Source organism: Somniosus microcephalus, chromosome 10 (assembly GCF_052327205.1).
Source record: "Somniosus microcephalus isolate GS21.2 chromosome 10, FLI_Smic_1.0, whole genome shotgun sequence".
Classification (NCBI taxonomy): Eukaryota; Metazoa; Chordata; class Chondrichthyes; order Squaliformes; family Somniosidae; genus Somniosus; species Somniosus microcephalus.
The window spans coordinates 7,926,145-7,952,365 of record NC_140996.1 but is presented as its reverse complement, the minus strand read 5'-3'; the positions used below and the strand labels follow the sequence as shown (position 1 = coordinate 7,952,365).

General features: G+C 47.1%; 1 protein-coding gene across 2 annotated transcripts in view; it reads left to right on the top strand.

Annotated features, from left to right (window-relative positions):
* Window positions 1–26,221, top strand: part of itgbl1 (integrin, beta-like 1) — a 273,038-nt gene that overhangs the window by 9,180 nt on the left and 237,637 nt on the right. For both annotated transcript variants that reach the window (XM_085998387.1, XM_085998386.1), the window contains exon 2: window positions 172–374. In XM_085998387.1, the coding sequence (XP_085854513.1) occupies window positions 172–374 (203 nt within the window). The remainder of the gene's footprint in view (window positions 1–171; window positions 375–26,221) is intronic.

The following is a 26,221-nucleotide window of genomic DNA, read 5'->3' as shown; positions in this document are numbered from 1 at the left end:
GGGTCATCGACCTGAAACGTTAACTCTGTTTCTCTCTCCACAGATGCTGCCTGACCTGCTGAGTATTTCCAGCATTTTCTGTTTTTATTTAAGTATTAAATATTCTCGGGCGTTTAATCTGTTCTAAAATTCTGTCTCTTTCCCCCCCCACCCCCGTGTTGTGATTTAAAGGCAAACTTCTGGTTCCTGCAAGCTCTCGCTGGAGGCGTCGGAGCGGCAGTGCCGGTCTGCGAATGGTTTGATCTGCAGCGGTGAAGGACAGTGCGATTGTGGAATATGCACCTGCCTCAACAGCGAGCCAGGCAAATTCTATGGCTCTCGGTGCGAGTGCCAGGACTGGGCCTGTGAAAGCTACGATGGGAAGATTTGTGGAGGTAAACAATTTCTACTGTATCAGTATTTTGTTTCAATCATTCCTTCGCGCGCTGGCATTTATTGCTCATCCCTAATTGCACTCGAGAATGTGGTGACGGACTGCCTTACACACCTGAGTGACTTGCGAGGCCATCTCAGACGCACAGTTAAGAATCAACCACATTGCTGTGGGTCCAGAGTCACATATAGGTAAGGACGGCAGCTTTCCTTCCCTAAAGGACATTAGTGAACCAGATGGGTTTTTACGACAATACTAGCTTTTTAATTCCACATTTATTAAATTAGCTTAATTTAAATTCCCCAGCTGCCGTGGTGGGATTCGAACTGGCGTTCGCCGCATGATTAGTCCGGGCCTGTGGATTGCTAGTCCAGCAACATAACCACTATGCTATCGTATACGTGCCTTATCTGGAGTCAGGTATTACTGGGGTTGCCCTGGGGTCTCCAGGAACTGAAAGATAATTCTCCAGGAAACTGCCGGCAGCTAACACTTGGAGTTGAGGTCGAAGATCAGCCATGATCTTATTGAATGGCGGAGCAGGCTCGAGGGGCCGAATGGTCGACTCCTGCTCCTATTTCTTATAATCTTATGTTCTTAAACACAGGAGAAAAATCATAAGGGTGTTAAAATAACAAAAAAAGAAAGACTTGCATTTCTATAGCGCCTTTCACGACCACCGGACGTCTCAAAACACTTTACAGCCAATGAAGTGCTTTTTGAAGTGTAGTCACTGTTGTAATGTAGGAAACACGGCAGCCAATTTGTGCACAGCAAGATCCCACCAAACAGCAATGTGATGATGGCCAGATAATCTGTTTTTTTTTTAAAGGGATGTTGGTTGAGGGATAAATATTGGCCAGGACACCGGGGAGAACTCCCCCTGCTCTTCTTTGAAATAGTGCCATGGGATCTTTTACATCCACCTGAGAGAGCAGACGGGGCCTCGGTTTAACGTCTCATCCGAAAGACAACAGTGCGGCGCTCCCTCAGTACTGCCCCTCCGACAGTGCGGCGCTCCCTCAGTACTGCCCCTCCGACAGTGCGGCGCTCCCTCAGTACTGCCCCTCCGACAGTGCGGCGCTCCCTCAGTACTGCCTCTCCGACAGTGCGGCGCTCCCTCAGTACTGCCCCTCCGACAGTGCGGCGCTCCCTCAGTACTGCCCCTCCGACAGTGCGGCGCTCCCTCAGTACTGCCCCTCCGACAGTGCGGCGCTCCCTCAGTACTGCCCCTCCGACAGTGCGGCGCTCCCTCAGTACTGACCCTCCGACAGTGCGGCGCTCCCTCAGTACTGACCCTCCGACAGTGCGGTGCTCCCTCAGTACTGCCCCTCCGACAGCGCGGCGCTCCCTCAGTACTGCCCCTCCGACAGTGCGGCGCTCCCTCAGTACTGACCCTCCGACAGTGCGGCGCTCCCTCAGTACTGACCCTCCGACAGTGCGGCGCTCCCTCAGTACTGCCCCTCCGACAGCGCGGCGCTCCCTCAGTACTGCCCCTCCGACAGTGCGGCGCTCCCTCAGTACTGACCCTCCGACAGTGCGGCGCTCCCTCAGTACTGACCCTCCGACAGTGCGGCGCTCCCTCAGTACTGCCCCTCCGACAGCGCGGCGCTCCCTCAGTACTGCCCCTCCGACAGCGCGGCGCTCCCTCAGTACTGCCCCTCCGACAGTGCGGCGCTCCCTCAGTACTGCCCCTCCGACAGCGCGGCGCTCCCTCAGTACTGCCCCTCCGACAGCGCGGCGCTCCCTCAGTACTGCCCCTCCGACAGTGCGGCGCTCCCTCAGTACTGACCCTCCGACAGTGCGGCGCTCCCTCAGTACTGCCCCTCCGACAGCGCGGCGCTCCCTCAGTACTGCCCCTCCGACAGCGCGGCGCTCCCTCAGTACTGCCCCTCCGACAGTGCGGCGCTCCCTCAGTACTGCCCCTCCGACAGTGCAGAACTCCCTCAGTACTGCCCCTCCGACAGTGCGGCGCTCCCTCAGTACTGCCCCTCCGACAGTGCGGCGCTCCCTCAGTACTGCCCCTCCGACAGTGCGGCGCTCCCTCAGTACTGCCCCTCCGACAGTGCGGCGCTCCCTCAGTACTGCCCCTCCGACAGTGCGGCGCTCCCTCAGTACTGCCCCTCCGACAGTGCGGCGCTCCCTCAGTACTGCCCCTCCGACAGTGCGGCGCTCCCTCAGTACTGCACTGGGAGTGTCAGCCTAGATATTTGTGCTCAAACCTCTGGAGTGGGACTTTGAACCCACGACCTTGTCTGGTTTTGGTTTCATTTTCTTTGCCCACTTTTGTTTATAAAAGTTTTGGAGATGGGGGGAAAAAATGGGCAGTTTGACAGACAGTCAGGAATCATCCAATCGGGTAGCGAGGAGTCAACTCACTTTCTAATTGGTGTAGGAAGGCAGGACACCATGAGGACGGACATGCTGGGTGACCAATTGTGGGAGTGTGCGGGGCCGGGGCTGCTGGAGATGGACGAGCACGTGGTGACACCTCCAGGAATACGTCTAACCAGAGCCGGCAGTCCAAGATCTTACACACACATGAGTGGACCTAATGATAACACCTGGGCCACAAAGTTGTGGATGTGATGGGCTTGGTCAGGTTCATGAGTTGCTCTAATGTGGTGTCACACCAGGACTGAAGCGCTACTCCATTTATACTAATGCCAGTTGCTGAAATGTGGAAATTTTCTCTAATTGAAGATAACTGGAATAGCTGGCGTGATTCGGTTGATGTACTAATGTTTGAATTCGGGTCTGTGTGGTTCGTAGCTCTTTCAGAATTTGAGTTTTTTTAATTGAGTTTTATTGGAAGGAGAGAAGAACTAGATTTTATTTTTTAACATTCATACAGATATTTAATGAAACTATTATATCTCAGTATTCATTCAAATATTTTATGATGCCATTGTACAGTCAAGGGTATATTAATATCAATATTACTGTATATTTAGGTCTACAATCACACTCATTTTATGAGATTGTACATTCACTTACTTAGTTTGAGGTCACTGCTCATCCTTATGGTTCCTGGACGGTGAATGTGCTGCTACATCAGGCTGTTTACACCTGGAGGAATGTGGGTCAGGAGGCCAAGGCAGCTTATTTTGTCTTGGGTTTTGCCGGTTAGGCGCGGGGATGGTGGAGAGGAGCCTGGAATACTGGCGCTCCTGTTGGTGCTTCTCCTGCGCCGAGGGCGGGTTGTGGCGCCGAGGGCGGGTTGCGGCGCCGAGGGTGAGTTGCTGTGCTGAGGATGTACTTTGTGTTGAATGGGTCCAAAGCTCCCTGGTATTTTCCCAGGGCCAGGCAGTTATTCATTCCGATTGATGGACATTCCTTGTGTGTCTAAAGTATTTACAGCACAGAAACAGGCCATTCGGCCCAACTGGTCCGTGCCGGTGTTTCTGCTCCACACCAGCCTCCTCCCACCCCTCTTCATCTCACCCCATCAACATAACCTTCTATTCCTTTCTCCCTCGTGTGTTTATCTAGCTCTCCCTTGAATGCATCTCCGCTATTCGCCTCAACCACTCCCTGTGGGAGCGAGTTCCAGATTCTCACCACACTCTGGGTAAAGAAGTTTCTCCTGAATTCCCTACTGGATTTATTAGTGACTGTCTTATAGTTATGGCCCCTAATTTTGGTCTCGCCTACAAGTGGAAACATCTTCTCTGTGTCTACCCTATCAAACCCTTTCATAATCTTAAAGACCTCTGTCAGGTCACCCCTTCTCTTTTCTAGAGAGAAGAGCCCCTGCCGGTTCAATCTTTCCTGCGAGTTACAACCTCTCAGTTCCATCCATGTTTGTTGTGGATGGGCCTGCACTCCATTACGGAGATGGGCTGCATCTTCCTGCCGCTTGCAGCAAGAGATGTGCTAACCTACTCGATGCACGGGGCCCCTTTCTCTCCAGTGGCTGGGCCATCAAGCATGGAGCTGGGTCCTCTGGGATTGTGCGGCTGCTCATGTTCCTAGTGATCTCTCCGACTGCTAGCCTGAATGGCTAGATGCTGGGACAAGACCAAAATATGTAGTGGGGAGGGTGGCCTTCTCGTTGCAACACTACCCCCCCGTTACCCCTCCTCCCAGCGGTCATCTGTAAGGAGGGGTGGAATTTGTGGAATATGTAGGGTATGCAGCATGTGAATTGTATGGTTTTGAATTGGTCTTCCTGCTTGTTGCAGCAGGTGGTGGCTAGGGTTCCGACTCGATCCCTTTGGCCATTCCTCCTCCTTAACGGGTAGCCTGTTTCCAGACTTCCTGCAGGTATTCTGTTCCGTTCTTGGTCAAGGAAGTAAGAATAGTATACAACAACAACATGTATTTATCACAGAGAATCACATAGCATGGTTACAGCACAGAAGAAGGCCATTCGGCCCGTCGAGCCCATGCCGGCTCTCTGCAAGAGCACTTCAGCTAGTCCCACTCCCCCGCCCTTTCCCCGTAGCCCTGCAAATGTTTTTCTTTCAGGTACTTATCCAACTTCCTTTTGAAAGCCGTGATTGAGTCTGCCTCCACCACCCTTTCAGGCAGCACATTCCATAGCTTAACCACTCGCTGAGTAAAAAAGTTATTTCTTGCGTCGCCTTTGGTTCTTTTGCCAATCACCTTAAATCTGTGTCCTCTGGTTCTCGACCCTTCCACCATTGGGAACAGTTTCTCTCTCTCTACTCTGTCCAGACCCCTCATGATTTTGAACACCTCGATCAAATCTCCTCTCAATCTTCTCTGCTCTAAGGTGAACAACCCCAGCTTCTCCAGTCTATCCACGTAACTGAAGTCCTTCATCCCTGGAATCATTCTCGTAAATCTTTTCTGCACCCTCTCCAAGGCCTTCACATCCTTCCTAAAGTGCGGTGCCCAGAATTGGACACAATACTCCAGTGGAGGCCGAACCAGTGTTTTATAAAGGTTCATCAAAATTTCCACACTTTTGTACTCTATACCTCTATTCATGAAGCCCAGGATCCCGTAAGCTTTTTTAACTGATTTCTCAACCTGCCCTGCCACCTTCAACGATTTGTGCACACATACCCCCAGGTCTCTCTGTTCATGCACCTCCTTTAGGATTGTACCCTTTAGTTTATATTTCCTCTCTTCATTCTTTTTACCAAAATGTATCACTTCACACTTTTCTGCATTAAATTTCATCTGCCACGTGTCCGCCCATTCCACCAGCCTGTCTATATCCTCTTGAAGTCGATCACTATCCTCCTCACTGTTCACTATACTTCCAAGTTTTGTGTCATCTGCAAATTTTGAAATTGTGCCCATATCCAAGTCATTAATATATATCAAGAAAAGCAGTGGTCCCAGTACCGACCCCTGGGGAACAGCACTGTATACCTTCCTCCAGTCCGAAAAACAACCGTTCACCACTACTGTCTGTTTCCTATCACTTAGCCAGTTCCGTATCCATGCTGCCACTGTCCCTTTTATTTCATGGGCTTCAACTTTGCTGGCAAACCTATTATGTGGCACTTTGTCGAACGCCTTTTGGAAATCCATGTACACCACGTCAACCGCATTGACCTCATCAACCCTCCCTGTTACCTCATCATAAAACTCAATCAACATGATTTGCCTTTAACAAATCTGTGCTGGCTTTCCTTACTTAATCCACACTTGTCCAAGTGTCTGTTAATTTTGTCCCTGATTATTGTTTCTAAAAGCTTCCCCACTAACAAGGTTAAACTGACCGGCCTATAGTTGCTGGGTTTATCTTTACAGCCTTTTTTGCAATTCTCCAGTCCTCTGGCACTACCCCCGTATCTATGGAGGATTGGAAGATTATGGCCAGTACCTCCGCGATTTCTTCCTTCACTTCCCTCAGCATCCTAGGATGCATCCCATCCGCTCCTGGTGACTTATCTACTTTAAGTACAGCCAGCCTTTCTAGTACCTCGTATTTATCAATTTTTATCCCATCCAGTATCTCCTCTACCTCCTCCTTCACTATGTCTATGGCAGCACCCTCTTCCTTGGTAAAGACAGATGTAAAGTACTCATTTAGTACCTCAGCCATGCCCTCTGTCTCCTTTTTGGTCCCGAATCAGCCCCACCCCTCCTCTTACTACCCGTTTACTATTTATATGCCGATAGAAGACTTTTGAATTCCCTTTTATGTTGGCTGCCATTTTATTCTCATACTCTCCCTTTGCCCCTCTTATTTTCTTTTTCACTTCTCGTCTGAACTTTCTATATTTAGCCTGATTCTCAGATGTATTTGCAACCTGACATCTGTCATACGCGCCCTTTTTCTGCTTCTTCATATTCTCTATCTCTTTCGTCATCCAGGGAGCCCTGACTTTAGTTGCCCTGCCTTTCCCTCTAATGGGAATGTACCTCCACTGTACCTGAACTATTTCCCATTGTTCCACTACCGTTTTGCCTGCCAATCTTTGACCCCAGTTTACCCGGGCCAGATCTGTTCTCAAACCACTGAAATTTGCCTTCCTCTAATTAAGCATTTTTACTCAAGGAGATATTAGGACAAAACCAAAATACCGCGGATGCTGGAAATCTGAAATAAAAACAGAAAATGCTGCAAATACTCAGCAGGTCAGGCAGCATCTGACGAAGGGTCATCGACCTGAAACGTTAACTCTGTTTCTCTCTCCACAGATGCTGCCTGACCTGCTGAGTGTTTCCAGCATTTTCTGTTTCAGTTAAGGAGATATTAGAGCAGGTGAAAGAGGGAGGTTTTAAAGAGCGTCTTAAAGGAGGAGAGAGGGCTAGAGAGGCGGAGAGATTCAGGGAGGTAATTCCAGAGCTTAGGGCCCAGGCAGCTGAAGGCACGGCCACCAATGGTCGAGTGATTAAAATCAGGGATGCTCAAGAGACCAGAATTGGAGGAGTGCAGATATCTCGGGGGGTGGGCGGTGTTGTAGGGCTGGAGGAGATTACAGAGATAGGGAGGGGCGAGGCCATGGGGGGATTTAAACACAAGGATGAGAATTTTTAAATCGAGGCGTTGCTTAACCAGGAGCCAATAAAGGGTGAAGATGTATCCACATAAGAACAGGGGGAGGCCGTTCAACCCTTTGAGCCTGTTCCGCCATTCAATGAGATCATGGCTGATCTGTATCTTAACTCCATCGACCCGCCTTGGTTCCGTAACCCTTAATACCCATGTCTAACAAAAAACTATCAATCTCAATTTTGAACTTTTCAGTTGACCCCCAGCCTCAACAGCTTTTAGGGGGGGGGGAGGGGGTGGAGAAAGTTCCAGATTTCCACCACCCTTTGTGTGAAGAAGTGCTTCCTGACATCACCCCTGAACGGCCTGGCTCTAATTTTAAGATGATGCCCCCTTGTTCTGGACTCCCCCCACCAGAGGAAATAGTTTCTCTCTCTTGACCCGATCAACTCAGAAACCTTGGTGAGATCACCCCTTAATCTTCTATATTCAAGGGAATACAAACCTAGTCGATGCAACTTGTCCCCATCATTTAACAGACATTGTTGGGGAGTGGGGGAAATTTTCCCGGAGTGTTAACTCAGGCTGAGATCCACAAAGTTTTGCAGGGTTCTGAAGGAAGTGTTTTACCTGGAGATCGCAGTATTGCTCATGTTGGGCGAGGTAACAAGGTTAGTTGATGCAAGGTTAGTTTCTGGCCCTCCTGGGGGGGGGGACATGGCCTGATCTGGTCTTCCCTTCCTCAAACTAGACTCTGCATCGCTTCGGAGATCCATCTTGGAATACGGTTTGTCAAACTCATAAGGATAGCCACGAGGCTCTGAGGCTTTACTTGGAAGCACTTTGGGACATTGTGGGGTCGCTAAAGGCGCTATATAAATGCAAGTCAGTATTTCCTTTTGCCTCGCACCATCCTTCCTTTTGTCATTTAATCTCTCCTGCCTTCCACCCTATCACAGACCTTCCCTTTTGTTCTTTCCTCCCCTCCCCCCCCTTTCCCTGCCCCTACACTTGCTTAAAACTTTGTACATCTCTAACGTTTTCCAGTTCTGATGAAAGGTCATCAACCTGAAACGTTAACTCTGTTTCTCTCTCCACGGATGCTGCCTGACCTGCTGAGTGTTTCCAGAATTTTCTGTTTTTCTTAATTCTTTCTTTCTTTCTCTCTCTCTCTTTCTTTCTCTCTTTCTCCCTCCCTCCCTCTAATAACCAACTCACTGACCAAGGGCAATAGATTTCTCTCGATTTACCTTAACAAGACCCTTCATTATTCTGAAGAAATGGCATAAACAGGGGAGGTTCCACCTCCTTATATCTCATTAATCGTCTTCTCAGCATCATTTGTGGGATATGGGCTAATGATTTGACGAACATAAACCGAGTTCTATTAGAAAAAAACTATTAATACTGTACTGAGTCACGGTAGTAACAAAAACCACAATTGAGACAATGCTTTAAATTATATCCTATATGTATTTTGCCAGCTGTTTGTTGAATCACTCAACCGTGAAGAACCCAGTAACCCTGAGATTATGGCTTTTACCCTACCCGACCGCAGAAATAATGATGGTAATCACTGCCTCCAAACAAAATGAAATGTCATTCCTAACTGTATTTTTGGTAAATTACACGGTTCTGCCCTTACATTCTCGGTGGTTTAAAACTCTTAACTCTTTGCGAACAGCAGTTGCGTTTCTGCGCTCACGCCCAATAATAAGGTAAATTGAGAAATGAACGAAAGAAGGAAAGACTTGCATTTCTATAGCGCCTTTCACGACCTCAGGACGTCTCCTAGCGTTTTACAGCCACTGAAGTACTTTTTGAAGTGTCGTCACTGTTGTAATGTGGGAAATGGGGCAGCCAATTTGCGCACAGCAAGCTTCCACAAACAGCAATGCAATAATGACCAGATAATCTGTTTTTGTGATGTTGTTTGAGGGATATTGGAGGGATGTGGTGGTACTGTTCATTGGTGCTCTTGTGAGTTGTGGCACAGGGTGATGGCATCAGGCATTGTGTCCACAGTTGCACACAAAGTATTTTCCTGATCCAATCCGCATCAACAAGAGGAAGAAATAAGCAATGGTCAGGGATTTTCTCGAGGATAATTAGAAGGATTAAAGGATGAGTCAGCTCAGACAGTTCCTCCACATAGAATCAGAGAATGATACAGCACAAAGGAGGCCATTCGGCCCATCGTGCCTGTGCCGGCTCTTTGAAAGAGCTCTCCAATTAGTCCCACTCCCCCCTGCTCTTTCCCCAGAGCCCTGCAAATGTTTCCTTTTCAAGTATTTATCCAATTCCCTTTTGAAAGTTACTATTGAATCTGCTTCCACTGCCCTTTCAGGCGGCGCATTCCAGATCACAACAACTCGCTGCGTAAAAAATGCTTCCTCGTGTCCCCTCTGGTTCTTTTGCCAATCACCTGAAATCTGTGTCCTCTGGTTACCGACCCTCCTGCCACTGGAAACAGTTTCTCCTTATTTACTCTATCAAAACCCCTCATAATTTTGAACACCTCTATCAAATCTCCCCTTAACCTTCTCTGCTCTAAGGAGAACAACCCCAGCTTCTCCAGTCTCTCCACATCACTGAACTCTCTCAACCCTGGTACCATTCTAGTAAATCTCCTCTGCACCCCTCTCCAGGGCCTTCCTAAAGTGCGGTGCCCAGTTGCTTTATTTAAGAACAGTATAGTGAACATGCCATAGGGAAGGGATCTAAAGCGGGCAAATGGCAAAAAATAGAAAGTACATAAAGTTAAACGGAGGTTAATGCAGACAAATAGAACAAATGCAGTAAAAGAGAAAGGATGACAGGAAATTGTTTTGAGAAATCACTCCCCAAAACCCGTTGGGTAAAGTTGTACAATTTTTCAAAATTTCTGTTTTTTGTGCATCAGTAACATGAATATTGGGCAATTGAATAAGGTCCACTTTGGGAATCCAATGTGGTAATCAAATACTCCAAGTTCTGGATAGATGCAGAATAAAGCTCCCTGTACTCTGTCCCAATAGCCAGATCTTGCTGGAGTGGGGCATCTCGCGGTGTGCCCCGTTAGTTAGACTTTGTCCCTCACCCTTCAACTTTTTTGCCCTGTAACTCGCTGGAAGTGCGAGCTGATAATGGCGCGGCGAGGGCAGCGGGGCATCTGGGACCCCGGTGAACGACGGGACCAACAGTCTGTCTCCTTAACCCATGAGATTTAATGATTGAGAAAGAAACAGAGGAACGACGGAGAAGGAAATCGGGTGAATTAGAGTCAAATCAGGTAGAGAAAGAGAAATAAAGAGAGGGAAAGAAAGATTGGATTAAGGGAGAGAAAGAGAGACAGAAAGGAAAAGTAAGACTAAAATGTAAAAATTGACTATTGGTAGGAATGAGATGCCACAGTTTAAATTGTTCCCTTTCTGGGCCAGAGAGGTTGATTGGCATTGCATTAACAATTATCATTGTTAAAAGGGTACTTGTGCTGTTAATTACCAGCCCTAACTGTCTGCGGCGAGTTTAATGGGCAATTGATGCGCGAATCCAGCAAGTTGTTAAAAATACCGGGGAGGCTGAGGGGGAGATGCCGTTTGTGCGAAGCAAACAGCGGAGCGACGTAAATCCACCAGCGAGTTCTGGAGATTCTCAACTCGTGCCGTATCTCCCCACCCCCTGAACCTGCTGGCCGATTTACGCATTAATTACAGCGTGTGTCGTTAACAAGCCGTTACTGTTCCAGCAAGATCCGGCCCAATATTGAGCCTTAACACCAATATCTGAAGAGCACCAATTCTGTGACAACAAGAAATTTCCCTTTTCCCACAGCATTCCTCCTGGTTCTGCTCTCCGCATGAGACCTACAAACTTTACAGAAGTATCAGCAGTTCTGTGCTATAAAATTCTACCCACAAGGAATTGGAGAGTCTGCCCAAACTGATGGGACAGTGCCAGTGATTGCTGCCTTTACCGTGGGAACAGTAATGCTTCTTGTTGTCTTACTGGAGAATAGAATGACTTCCACTGCTGTTGCTTCAAAGGTTTGCTTTTGACGTTATATGGCAAGGCACAAAATAAATGCACCCTCTTTTGGATGAGACGTTAAACCGAGCTCACACCTGCCCTCTGAGGTGGATGTAAAAGATCCCATGGCACTATTTCGAAGAAGAGCAGGGGGAGTTCTCCCCGGTGTCCTGGGCAAATATTTATCCCTCAACCAACATCACTAAAAAAAAAACCAGATCATTACCTCATTGCTGTTTGTGGGAGCTTCCTGTGCACATATTGGGTGCCGCGTTTCCCACAATACAACAGTGACTACACTTCAAAAGTACTTCATTGGCTGTAAAGCGTTTTGGGACATCCTGAGGTCGTGAAAGTATATAAATACAAGTTTGTTCGTTCGTTCTCTTTCTTTCTCTTCTCTTCTCTTTTATCTCAGGCAACGCACTGAGAAAGGAGCCCCACACCTGGAGCACGGTGTACAGTTCTGGGCACCGCACCTTAGAGCGGATATATCGGCCTTGGAAGGAGGGCAGGGCAGATTCACCAGAATGATACCAGGGCTCCAAGGGTTAGATTCTGAGGAGCGATTACATAACTATACCTAAGGTTAAGGGGTGATTTGATTGAGGCGTTTAGGATTTTGAAATTAATTCATGGCCCACATATTCCGATCTCAGGCCTCCCGCGGGCGGAGGGCTGCGATCTGGAAAAATCTGCGCCCTTACCTGAGGGCTCCCGGGAGGCGCACAGTTCCGGTGCTGGGCCTCTCCAAACTGCCGGTGCGCAGGGCCCACGTATCCCGGAGGCGCAGGCGGTTCGCAGCGTCCCTGGGATCACGTGGGCCATGGGGAGCCAATCATGGAAGGGAATCTCCCTTCATACATTTGACAGGAAGACCTGTCAAATATATGAAAGGAGATCACCCCCAAAACATAGTAAAACTTCAATAAATGAAAAAAAAATCACATTTTTAAAATGACTTAAAATTACAATAAATTAACTATTTTAAACAAAAATTTAAATTTTTGAAAAAAATAATTAAAGTTTTTTACGGGGCTAAAAAAAACTTACCTTTTTTAAAAGTATTTTTAAATGATAAATCAGGGAAGAATTTTTTTTTTTTACTTTCAACTCTTATCCTGGTAAAAGCAGGCCTTACACTGCTTTTACCAGGCGTAAGAATTGTAAGTGTTTTCTGCGGGCGGAGGGTCTCCAAAAAGCGGAACTCTCCCCCCACAGAGGCCCTGCTCCAGCGCAGCCGGAGGATCTGTCAAGAGGATTCTTGACAGATCGGAAATGCCGGTTTCCAGCGCATGCGCTGTGCCTGTCTGAAACCGGCATTTCCGATGTCCCCACGGGTGGGTACACAGCGCGTACATACCCATAGGGACCGGAATATCCGGCCCAACAGTTTTCCGCTGGTGGGGGGAGTCTCGGACAAGGGGCATAACCTTAAAATCAGAGCCAGCCATCCAGGAGATAAGTTAAGAAAACATTTTCAAGCAAAGGGTGGTAGAAGTGTGGAACTCCCTCCCACATAAAGCAGTAGATTCCAGCTCAATTAATAAATTTAATTCTGAGAGCGATAGATTTTTGCGAGACAGGGGCATAAAGGGATATGGAGTCAAGGTGGGTGGCTGGAGTTAGGTCACAGATCAGCCATGATCTGATTGAATGGCGGAACAGGCTCAGGGGGCTGAGTGGCCTCCTCTTGTTCCGATGTTCCTATGTTCATTCTGCTTAAGGGTTTCCAGATCAGACTGTGCAGGGTCTTGTAGAATAGTCAGGCGGCCAGCTACTTGAATGAAAATAATTTAGTAAGCATTTCAAATGTTAGGGGGAAAAATTCAATATCGAACATTTCGGGATGCTAACATCGCCTGGGCGCTAACTTTAGCACCCGGTGCTAATTAGCGCCGGCGACCGTGAAATTGGGCTTTAGCACCCCAAGAGGGAAGTGGAGCGTAAATCAATCGTCCACTTCTTTCGTGGAGCCAATTGGCAGCAGACGGGGCGGAGACTTCAGCAGCGCTGTACACTGGGCCACACAGCGCCGCCGCGTTCAAAGACTCCTTCCGTGCCGTAAAGGGGAGGGCCATCGCTGCAGGCTCTGCAATAGAAGAAGTACCGACCTGGACCACCCAGGCAGCCACGATCCTGCCCGGCCCTCTGCTTGAGCGCCCGGCTGATCGATCGCGGGCAGGAACCCGCAAAAAAAACTTGAACAGGAAAGGTGAGTTTTTTTTTTCCCATTTACCTCGGCCACCTGGCCTTTAATCATCGCCCCCGAAGCAGCCGGCCACCCGGCGCTCGCCTCCTGCAGCTGTCGGTGCTTTCGACCGGCGCCGCTGCGGGGGGCGGAAGTCAATTTCCTGTCCGGGGGCGATGCCCACGCTGACGACGTCATGGTCTCCGGGTGAAGGAGAGCGGGGTGCAACGCCGTAGCGCCGGCGCAAAACTCCTGCTGAATATGTCGGGAGTTGATGTCAGCGCCGCGCCCAGTCGCCAAGCCATTTGCGCCCCATTAGCGCTAAGGCACCCAACTTCTAGCCCTCAGTCTTTAACCCAGCAAGGCCCGAAATCCATACACAATCACAGTTAAATGAAGAGTATTTGCTGAGTGCTGCGTATTCCAGATGGAAAGTTCGCAACATCAAGTTGTAGGGCAAATTGTATGTCAGTACTGAGACCAGTTAATCAAAAGTGAAAACAGCTCGTCGACTCTCCCCATCTCTCTTAAGTTGTTCCAGATAGTCGACTGAATCGCTGCCAAGAAAGTATCCAGTACACCACACAAGCTATTGTTGGAGCTTTGCATTTCTACACATTGGCCATGTCATATAGAACCATTGGTTAGACCACACTCAGAGCACTGTGAACAGTTCTGGTCTCCATATTACAAGAAGGATAAAGAGGCACTGGAGATGGGACAAATGGGATTTACAAGGAGGATGCCAGAGCTGAGAGGCTACAACTATCAGGAAAGACTGAACAGGCTGAGGCTCGTTTCTCCAGAAAAGAGAAGGCCGAGGGGTGACCTGATTGAAGCCTTTAAAATTATGAAGGTGTTCGATAGGGTAGATGTAGAGGTGGTGTTTCCACAGCACAGAAACAGGCCATTCGGCCCAACTGCTCCGTGCCGGTGTTTCTGCTCCACACCAGCCTCCTCCCGCCCCTCTTCATCTCACCCCATCAACATAACCTTCTATTCCTTTCTCCCTCGTGTGTTTATCCAGCTTCCCCTTAAATGCAACTATACTATTTGCCTCAACCACTCCCTGCGGTAGCGAGTTCCACATTCTCGCCACCCCCTGGGTAAAGGAGTTTCTCCTGAATTCCCTGTTGGATTTATTAGTGATTATCTTATATTTAAGGCCCCTTCTTTTGGTCTCCCCCACAAGTGGAAACATCTTCTCTACGTCAACCCTATCGAACTCCTCAGCCTTCTCTTTTTTAGAGAAACGAGGCCCAGCCTGTTCAACCTTTCTTGATAGTTGTGACCTCTCAGTCCTTCTATCATCGTTGTAATAAAATAATAGCATCTTCTCCAGTGTCTCTATTGTTTTTTTAATATATTGTATATAAAATGTGCGGCAGGAGTAGTAAAGAAATGGGGGGGGGTTGGGGGAAAGGCAACTGCGAAAGGCTTTCTAACTGCATATTTTTGTAATTTGGTTTCCATTGTTCCGTGATACGATGCCAAGACCAACAAGCTCAAAGCTACATCCAGATGTGTAGTTTCTGAAATGATGCATGAAATCATATGTTTGTATTATTTTTGAAAATGAGTGCAGCAGCAGCAGTTTTCAAAGTCGGAAAAATAATACGTTAGTTACCACAAAGCCGACCGCTCCCCCTTTTCATGGCCCACATCGGCCGCAGCTCATAACAAGCAGAAAGTCACATCATGCCCCGTATAGCGAGGGTCACCGACCTTCCAGAACTGGCCTGGAGTCTCCAGGATATAACGATTAATCTCCAGGACACGGCCGCCTGCAACACCCCGGGGAGAAACATCACTAAAAGGTGCTGCTTTTTTCATTTTCTTTGAACAAGTTTTTATTTATTAGTCTCAAAAGTATTGGCAATGGGAGACAGCAAGGTTCATCCAATCGAGTCATGAAGAGTCTGTTGGGTTTCCGATTGGCCATGGGGAGGGTGGGGCGCCGCGAGGATGGACGTGTCGGCCAACCAATGGTGGGAGTGGGGGGGGGGGGGGCGGGGCGGTTGGGGTGGAAGGTCACACGAATTTGGCCAATCAGAGTGGGTGACCTCGAGGTGTATCTCTCATGAACAGTAAGAGTCTTCTCAGAAATGTTGGTGTCATTTGTTTAAAAGCCTAGTTTGAGTGCTTTCAGTCAATTGAAAATTTCAAATCTGAGATTGATAGATTTTTGTTGGGTAAAGGGTATTAAGGGTTACAGAACCAAGGTGGGGAGATGGAGTTAAGATACAGATCAGCTGTGATCTAATTGAATGGCGGAACAGGCTCGAGGGGCTGAATGGCCTCCTCCTGTTCCTATGTTCCAATTTGCTATAGGCTTGTGAACAGATGTAGAAGCTGTCATCTTCTTCAATTATTAAATTGGTATAAATCACAGAGAAACCTCATTTAATTTAGATTTTTAAAAATTAATTCTCGGGATAAGGTGCGTTGCTGAGCAAAGCTGCCATTTTTTGCCCATCCCCGGACTGAGTCCCTCACTGGGCCACTTCAGCGAGCAGTTAAGAGTCAACCATGTTGGTGTGGGTCTGGAGTCACACATAGGGCAGACCGGGTAAAGGCAGCAGGTTTCCTTCCCTGAAGGACATCAGCGAACCTGTTTCGGTCCGGTAAATTATATTTCATGTGTCCACAAATAATACTACACCTTTACTGATATAATTTCATACTTGGACATGCAGTTAACTTAGTTAGACCTTGTAAGTATTGAACGGCTGTGCCAAAAAAATCTTATTTGATCATAAGAACATAAGAAATAGGAGCAGGAGTCGGCCATTCGGCCCCTCGAGCCTGCTCCGCCATTCAATAAAATCATGGCTGATCTTCGACCTCAACTCCACTTTCCCGCCCGATCTCCATATCCCTCGATTCCCCTAGAGTCCAAAAATCTATCGATCTCTGTCTTGAATATACTCAATGACTGAGCATCCACAGCCCTCTGGGGTAGAGAATTCCAAAGATTCACCACCCTCTGAGTGAAGAAATTTCTCCTCATCTCAGTCTTAAATGGCCGATCCCTTATCCTGAGACTGTGACCCCTGGTTCTAGACTCCCCCGCCAGGGGGAAACAACCTCTCAGCAACTTCCCTGACCAGACACTTAAGAATTTTATATGTTTCAATGAGATACCATAATCACACTGAATATAATCTAAAGACATTTCAAAACACCCTCTCAGAATTTTGTTCCGAGAAAATGTTGAACATAAGAACATAAGAAATAGGAGCAGGAGTAGGCCATACGGCCCCTCGGGCCTGCTCCGCCATTCAGTAGGATCATGGCTGATCTGAACCTAGACTCACGTCCACTTCCCTGCCCGCTCCCCGTAACCCCTAATTTCCTTATCTGCTAGGAAAATGTCTATCTCCATTTTAAATTTATTTGCACTTGCCACGAATGATGTGTTAAAGGTCAAATATGTTGCTGAAATGAAAGGCATGCCGCCAGAAGATATGATTTTGCATTTTAAGTAACTACGCAATATCCATCGTATTGTGAAATATGGATCCCTTTTTCTTTCATGCTCGAATATTTAGTTCGATCAATTTTTCGAATCACTTCAGCGCAAAGCTACAAAAGCACTGAAAATACAGAACTCTCTTGACACTCCATTCACTTTAATCCCCGGGCTGCTAACGGAGATTCCTCTTTATAACCCAAAATAGTACAAGCTCCAACTATTTATACAACAACTTTGTATACAGATACGTAAGTGGCCAGCATCAGTTTTTGTCTATTGAGTCAAACATTAAAAGATTCAAATATATTGTTCGGAGTACATAGAATCTACAGCACAGAAACAGGCCAACTGGTCCATGCCGGTGTTTCTGCTCCACACGAGCCTCCTCCCACCCCTCTTCATCTCACCCTATCAGCATATCCTTCTATTCCTTTCTCCCTCGTGTGTTTATCCAGTTTCCCCTTAAATGTATCTCTGCTATTCGCCTCAACCACTCCCTGTGGTAGCGAGTTCCACATTCTACCCACTCTCTGGATAAAGAAATTCCCCCTAAATTCCCTATTGGATTTATTAGTGACTGTCTTATCCCCTAGTTTTGGACTCCCTTCATGTGTTAACAGATCATCTCTTGGCAAGTGTTGGTCAGCAACATAAACAACAACAACTTGCATTTAACGTAGTAAAACGTCCCACGGCGCTTCACAGGAGCGATTATCAAACAAAATTTGGCACCGAGCCACATGAGGAGATTTTAGGACAGGTGACCAAAAGCTTGGTCAAAGAGGTAGGTTTTAAGGAGCGTCTTAAAGAAAGAGAGAGAGGTAGAGAGGCGGAGAGGTTTAGGGCACAACCACAGTCCAAATGTTGTAATATGGAGCAGAATGTGCAGTCAGTATGACGCTGTACCCTCAGAATAGGATAAGCCGTGGCTCAGTGGGCAGCACCCTCGCCTCTGAGTCCGAAGGTCATGGGTTCAAGTCCCACTCCAGAGACTTGAGCGCATAAAGCTAGGCTGACACTCCAGTGCAGTGCTGAGGGAGCCCTGCACTGTCGGAGGTGTTGTCTTTCAGATGAGACATTAAACCGAGGCCCCGTCTGCTCTCTCAGGTGGACATAAAAGATCCCACAGCACTATTTCGAAGAAGAGCAGGGGAGTTCTCCCCGGTGTCCTGGGGCCGATATTTATCCCTCTACCAACATCACTAAAAACAGATTATCTGGTCATTATCACATTGCTGTTTGTGGGAGCTTGCTGTGCGCAAATTGGCTGCCGTGTTTCCTACATTACAACAGCGACTACACTTCAAAAAGTACTTTTTTTTCTCTCCCACATGGCAGCTGTCTCCCATTCTGCCAGCGCATTTCACACCTAATCTAGAGCCGTCTTTTGTCTCCACTAGTCCGATCACCATCTCGTCTGGTTTTGAATACCTCTTAATGTCTCTTCACTTCTCTTTTGTTCTTTCATCCCCATTTCCCAGCCCCCAAACTGGCCTTTTAATCTGTTTCATTTCCTGTGCTTTTTCAGTCTTGACGAAAGGTCTTCGACCTGAAATGTTAACTCTGTTTCTCTCTCCACGGATGTTGCCTGGCCTGCTGGGTTTTTCCAGCATTTTCTGTTGTTATTTCAAAAGTACTTCATTGGCTGTAAAGTGTTTTGGGACATCCTGAGGTCGTGAAAGGCGCAAGTTCTTTTTTGAAGTTTAAGCTTATTTATCCAGAACAAGAAAAGGCTGTCAAAGTCCATACATGCTTGCTGACAAAGATGATTAAGTACTCTATGGACCTGTGTTGCTGGAACTATGATAACATGTCATGGAAAGCGATTGACTAAATGAATGATATAGGTTGTAAGGTTAAATAGATGTTCTGGTGCTTTGCTCAATTATTTTTTGGGCAGGCAGAGAGAAATATTTCAAGACCTTCCCCTCAAGGTAAGTTCAAAGCAATCTATAAGGCAGGTTGTGCGTGTGGTCTGTGACAGGAGATGTCTTAAAATACATCACAATTTAAAAAAAAATAAATTGGGCTGGAATTTACGGAGGGCAATGACGGCAAACTTCCAGCGTTCGCTGTTATTACCCCTCTGAAACTGACCGCGACTTCAGGATGTCGGACACTGGCTGCGCTGTGGACTCCGCTGACCTCCCCCCCATAGCCGGCATTCAGTAAAACTGACACAAACTCGGGCTTTTCCGCAGTAATATCGCTGTTAAATACCCCATTAAATGTTATGCCTTAAATAAAATCAGAAACTGCTGGCAACACTCAGCAGGTCAGACAGCATCTGTAGAGAGAGAAACAGAGTTAACGTTTCAGGTCGAAGACCCTTCGTCAGAACTTTTGTATTAATGTTACGCCTTGTTGAATTAGGTGTAACTGGGGTTTAAACAGTGTATTGACGGCTAAACAAACGTTCTGGCCCGGAAAAACTCATTTTAATTTTGTGGATTGTCAAATTTCTCCATTATGATAAAAATGACAATTTTTAAGTTTTTAAAAATTGTTTTTTTTTTAGATTTAAAAAAAAAACTTTGCTCATGATTATTTCAGGTTCTACTTTATCCCTGTGTGAGAGCCCCAATCTTTGTTTTGCTCTCTGTAGCATTTTTTAAAAGTTAGAATAAAAGGAGCTTCTTCATTTCCTGCTTCCCCCGTCTGTGAGAATTCTGCATTGTGATTGGCTGCTTAGGCAGCTGGTTGACATCACAGCAGCTGGCGTTAGGGATTCCCCATTATATCGCACCGCAATCTCTTACACGTCGATAAAGGCAAACTTCTTAGTCACAGAGATCGCGAGATCCATGGGCAGCTTTCTTCGGGGCCGCCTTTGCTTCACCGCTGACTGCAATTTCTGAGCCAACGTCTTTTTAAAAAAATTCTTCAGCTTTATTTAAATTTTTTGTACTTGTGGCACTTATTTCACAGCATGCACCTTTAGAAAAAACATCACAGCACTGCTGTCACGTAAGGAGCGTTACCCCAGCAAACATGGCGGCTACTAGGAAGTGCTCCAAGTTAGAATTTTCCGATATTTAAAACATTAGTAAAACTTCAGATTTTTTTTAATTCGCTGTGATGCATTTTCAGTTTTCTGCTACCTTTTCAATAAACGTCACATTGAAGAAATCAATCCTTCTTACTTAGTTATCTCGTACTCTTTTTATTCTTTTACCTTTTGAAATCACCATTGAGTTGATATTTTTTCCCTAATGAAAGGGCGGCGGAAGCAGATTCAATAGTAATGTACAAAAGGGGAATTGGATAAATACTAGATAAAGAGAAATTTGCAGGGCTATGGGGAAAGCACAGGGGGAGTGGGACTAATTGGAGAGCTCTTTCAAGGAGCCGAATGGCCTCTTTCTGTGCTGTATGATTTTATATTCTAACCTTCTCGCCATAGAAGGGTAACTTCATTGATCCCACACACACTCAAAGATAGTGCAAGTAGGAGGCAGGTCTACTAGTGTGGCTCCTTGTTGGGAGTGAGGAATTGTTACAGTGTCAAGCACCTTCCCCAGCATTCACTCAGGCCCCATCTGTCACAGCATAGGCTGGACAGAAGCACCTGGTCTTCTCCCAGCATTCCTCTGGAACTAAAATAAAAACAGAAAATGCTGGAGATACTCAGCAGGTCAGGCAGCATCTGTGAAGAGAGAAACAGAGTTAACGTTTCAGGTCGATGACCTTTCGTCAGAACTGGAAAAAAAGCAGGAAACGGAACAGATTTTTAAGCAAGTGCAGGGGCTGGGAAATGGGGAGGGGATGAAGGAACAAAAGGGAGGTCTGTGATAGGATAGAAGGCAGGAGAGGTTAAGAGACATTAAGAGATATTCAAGGCGAGAGGAGGTGGTAATGGGACAGGTTAAGAAACAAAGGATGGTTCTAGATGAAGTGTGAATTGTGCTGGCAGAATGAAGGACAGCTGCCCTGTGGGAGAGAAGAACAGACACAAAAGTGTGGATAAAAAAAATATATATGATAGGGGCCGGGGTTATGATCTGAAATTGTTGAACTCTATGTTGAGTCCAGAAGGCTGTAAAGTGCCTAATCGGAAGATGAGGTGCTGTTCCTCGAGCTTACGCTGAGCTTCATTGGAACAATGCAAGAGGCCGAGGACGGTGAGGTCCGAGTGGGAGTGGAGCGGAGAATTAAAGTGACAGGCGACCGGAAGCTCGGGGTCACCCTTACAGACTGAACGGAGGTGTTCCGCAAAGCGGTCACCCAATCTGCGTTTGGTCTCCCCAATGTTACTCTGTAACTGCTTACTTAGAAGCGCACAGGATCTGCCCAACGTGACTCACCATCCGATCATGCTCCATCCCTCTGAGAAATGACCTTGCAACCATTCTGCACCGTCTCGTCACTAGATAATCACCACACGAGGAACCTTGGTGGAAATCTATGCCCTGCTGTTCAGCTCACTGCACCACAGTGCCGTGCCTCCATTTGGATCAAGCTTTTCTCTTTTTTTTATTTTGTGTTTTTCTCACACTTTCTTTTATTCTTTTCTCTGTTGTTAACAGAACTTGCTCTTTACTGCTTTGCCTGTTAGAACCACGAATGAAATTGCTCAAATTCATTTTGCCCCGGCAGTCAGCAGCGAGAGGATAATGGGATCGTTTTATTTTTTAAAAACTTATTCTCGGGATGTGGGCGTCACTGGCAAGGCCGGCATTTATCGCCCATCCCAAGTTGCCCTTGACTGAGTGTCTCGCTCGACCATTTCAGAGGGCAGTTAAGGGTCAACCACGTTGGTGTGGGTCTGGAGTCACAAATAGGCCAGGCCGGGTAAGGACAGCAGATTTCCTTCCCTAAAAGACATCAGTGAACCAGTTGGGTTTTTTACGGCAATCCGATAGCTTCATTGTCACTTTTACTTAGTACAGGTACAGGAAACTCTTTTTTATCCGACACCGACGGGACCGGCGTGGTGCCGGTTGATCAAAAAGTCCGGATTACAGAGAGGTATACTTACCAAGGTACGAGAGCCCCGTACATGGCCACAGATCCAGGCGTCCCTGGGTGCAGGAACCCTGGTTACACGGCCACAGATCCAGGCATCCCTGTTGCACGGCAACAGGTGCAGGAACCCCGGTTACACGGCCACAGATCCAGGAACCCCGGTTACACGGCCACTAATATGAAGTAAAACTTAGCTGAACCTACTCCTGAATTTTGCCAGTTAAGAGAGATTTCTGGTTATTTAGGTGCTGGTAAAAAGAGAGTTTGCTGTACATGCTTTTTAATTTCCAGTTTTTAAAACTGAGACCAGATTCACAAACTGCCGTGGTGGGATTTGGACTCTCATTCTCTGAGATGATTGGCCCAGTAACATGACCACTACACCACCGTATCCCATTTAATCCCGTGGCCCAGAGATGAAAGGACATTATTCTAAACCACGTGGTTCCCAGTCCTTCGGAACCTGAAACTTGCACTATACTCTCCACTGGCTGGAGTCATACCCAGCACAAAGGAAGACGGTTGTGGTGGTTGGAGGTCAATCATCACAGCCCCAGGACATCGCTGCAGGAGTTCCTCAGGGCAGTGTCCTAGGCCCAACCATCTTCAGCTGCTTCATCAATGACCTTCCCTCCAACAAAAGGTCAGAAATGGGGATGTTCGCTGATGACTGCACCGTGCTCAGTGCCATTCACAACTCCTCAGATAACGAAGCAGTCCATGCCCGCATGCAACAAGACCCGGACGACATTCAGGCTTGGGCTGATAAGTGGCAGGTAATATTCGCGCCACAGAAGTGCCAGGCAATGACTATCTCCAACAAGCGAGCGTCTTACTACGGCCCCTTGACATTCAATGGTATTACCATCGCCGAATCCCCCACCATCAACATCCTGGGGGTCACAATTGACCAGAAACTTAACTGGACCAGCCACATAAATACTGTGGCAACAAGAGCGGGTCAGAGGCTGGGTATTCTGCGGTAAGTGTCTCACCTCCTGACTCCCCAAAGCCTTTCCACCATCTACAAGGCACAAGTAAGGAGTGTGATGGAATACTCTTCACTTGCCTGGACGAGTGCAGCTCCAACAACACTCAAGAAGCTCGACACCATCCAGGACAAAGCAGCCCACTTGATTGGCACCCCATCCACCACCTTAAACATTCACTCCCTCCACCACCGGCGTACCGTGGCTGCAGTGTGTACCATCTACAAGATGCACTGCAGCAACTCGCCAAGGCTTCTTCGGCAGCACCTCCCAAGCCCACGACCTCTTCCACCTAGAAGGACAAGGGCAGCAGGCGTATGGGAACACCACCACCTCCAAGTTCCCCTCCAAGTCACACACCATCCTGACTTGGAAGTATATCGCCGATCCTTCATCGTCGCTGGGTCAAAATCCTGGAACTCCCTCCCTAACAGCACTGTGGGAGCACCTTCACCACACGGACTGCAGCGGTTCAAGAAGGTGGCTCACCACCACCTTCTCAAGGGCAATTAGGGATGGGCAATAAATGCCGGCCTTGCCAGCGACGCCCACATCCCATAAACGAAGAGTAAAAAAAAATTGGGCCCAAGCAGAAATTTGTACCAACCTGTGGAAAGATGGAGTCTGTTGTTCCTTAAAATAATGGGGCAAATTCTGGGTTAAAAGGAAGTAAATTTCTTTATTTTGGGGCTCATACTTACAAGGCTGTAGGTAAACCTTGGCTGGTGGGCCTAAAAAATTATAGGCCAAATCTTGCTGGAACAATAACGGTGTGTTCACGCCGCACGCCGTTATTAATGGGCAAATCGGCCAGTGAATTCAGGGGGTGGGGAGACACGGCGTGAGTTGTGAATCTCCAGAACTCGCTGGTGGATTTACGTCGCTCCGCTGTTTGCTTCACACAAACGGCATCTCGCCCTCAGCCTCCCCAGTATTTTTAACAACTTGCTGGATTTACACATCAATTGCCCATTAAACTCGCTGCAGAAAGTTAGGGCTGGTAATTAACTGCGTAAGAACCCTTTTTAACTCCATGATAATTCTCGATGTGATGCCAATCAACCTCGCTGGCCTAGAAATTGAACAATTTAAACTGTGGAGTCTCATTCCTGCAGGTAGTAAATTGTTAGAGATTTTAAAAATGTCAAACTTTAACATTTTTTTTTCTTACTATTCCTTTCTGCCTCTTTTCTCTCTCTCTTAATCCAATCTTTCTTTCTCTTTCTGTACCTGATTTGACTAATTGACCCGATTTTTTTCTCCGTCGTTCCTCTGTTTCTTTCTCAATCCTTTAATCCCATGGCTTAAGGAGACAGACTGTTGGCCCCGTCGTTCACCGAGGCCCCAGATGCCCCGTGGTCCTCGCTGCGCCGTTATCAGCTCGCACTTCCAGCAAGTTACAGGGCAAAAAAAATTTCAAGCTGGAGGGAGAAAATATCTAACTAGTGGTGCACGCCGTGAGGTGCCCCACGCCAGCAAGATATTTGACCCAATGTTTTCAACAGCTTCTTGTTTTAAATTAGAATCTCATTAGTTTGGTCTTTCTGGACACTCAGTAATTAAGCTGAGACCTCTGCCTGTCCTGATGAATGATCCTAATGTACTAATTGAAGTGAGGAGGGGATTAGCTCTGACTGGCACCCTGACCTATATTCCCTGAGGAATCTGCTAGCGTAGTCTCCCTAAAGCTCAGGATAAATGAGGTGTGACATCTCGAGCTGCCTCGGTGAAATAGCTGTAAGACAAGTGGAAAAAAGAATCACATTAGGATGCAAGTCAGCCTTTGATGGTATGTGGTTCCTATTTTGATTTTTGTTGTGCTTGTACGTGATTTATAACTCTGTCCACATCCCACTTTTATACATTACGATTTTGAGTAATATTTCACCCTTGCTTGATTTGTAAGTGGTTGATTTCAGTCCTGCCTCACCTGTAACTCACATCATCCTCATTCCTGCTTCCATCCCTATTTGTAAGTTATTTTTAAAAAATGTCTATATTTGATTTATAATTTACATTTAAGTTGTGTTTCTCTGCCTTACTATAAATCATTTGTACAGCAGTATGCAACATGTATTTTTGGAAAAATATGCGGTTAGTTCAACAGTGCGTCAGTCCTCTGTTGAATGCATGGCCCCTGGGCCTTCCTGAAATGAGCCTGTACCATAAAGGTTGAGTGCGGTGGTCGCCTTCATAGCCGCAGACAGTGTGGACAATTGACAATTACTGTAGACCCTCAAAGCCCAGCTGCCCTATTGCCTCCTTAGTGAAGCATGCTCTTACTATACACAGAGAATCATAGAATCACACAGCACAGAAGGAGGCCATTCGGCCCATCGTGCCTGTGCCGGCTCTTTGAACGAGCTCTCCAATTAGTCCCACTCCCCCTGCTCGTTCCCCACAGCCCTGCAAATATTTCTTCTTCAAGTATTTATCCAATTCCCTTTTGAAAGTTACTATTTAATCTGCTTCCACCACCCTTTCAGGCTGTGTAAAAAAAAAATTTCCTCATCTCCCCTCTGGTTCTTTTGGCAATTCCCTTCAATCTGTGTCCTCTGGTTACCGACCCTCCTGCCGCTGGAAACAGTTTCTCCTTATTTACTCTGTCTAGACCCCTTATGATTTTGAACACCTCTATTAAATCTCCTCTCAACCTTCTCTGCTCCAAGGAGAACAATCCCAGCTTCTCCAGTCTCTCCTCGTAACTGAAGTCCCTCATCCCTGGGACCATTCTGGTAAATCTCCCCTGCACCCTCTCCAAGGCCTTGACATCCTTCCCGAAGTGCGGTGCCCAGAATTGGACACAATACTCCAGCTGGGGCCTCACCAGTGATTTATAAAGGTTTAGCATGACTTATTTGCATTTATACTCTGTGCCTCTGTTTATAAAGTCCAGGATCCCGTATGCGTTATTAACAGCCTTCTCAACTTGTCCTGCCACCTTCAAAGATTTGTGTACAAATCTCACTAAGCTGCTCCTATGACCTGTCTTGCCTGTTCATTCTTTGGGGATGAGGTAATACCTGGTGTGGCATGGTATTCTTAAGTGCTGCCTGACTCGACCCTGCCTGGAGGAAGGGTCGAGAACCAGAGGTCACAGATTTAAGGTGATTGGCAGAAGAACCAAAGGCGACACGAGGAAAAACTTTTTTTACGCATCGAGTAGTTGTGATCTGGAATGCGCTGCCCGAAAGGGTGGTGGAGGCAGATTCAATCATGACTTTCAAAAGGGAATTGGATAAGTACCTGAAGGAAATAAATTTGCAGGGCTACAGGGAAAGGGCAGGGGAGTGGGACTAGC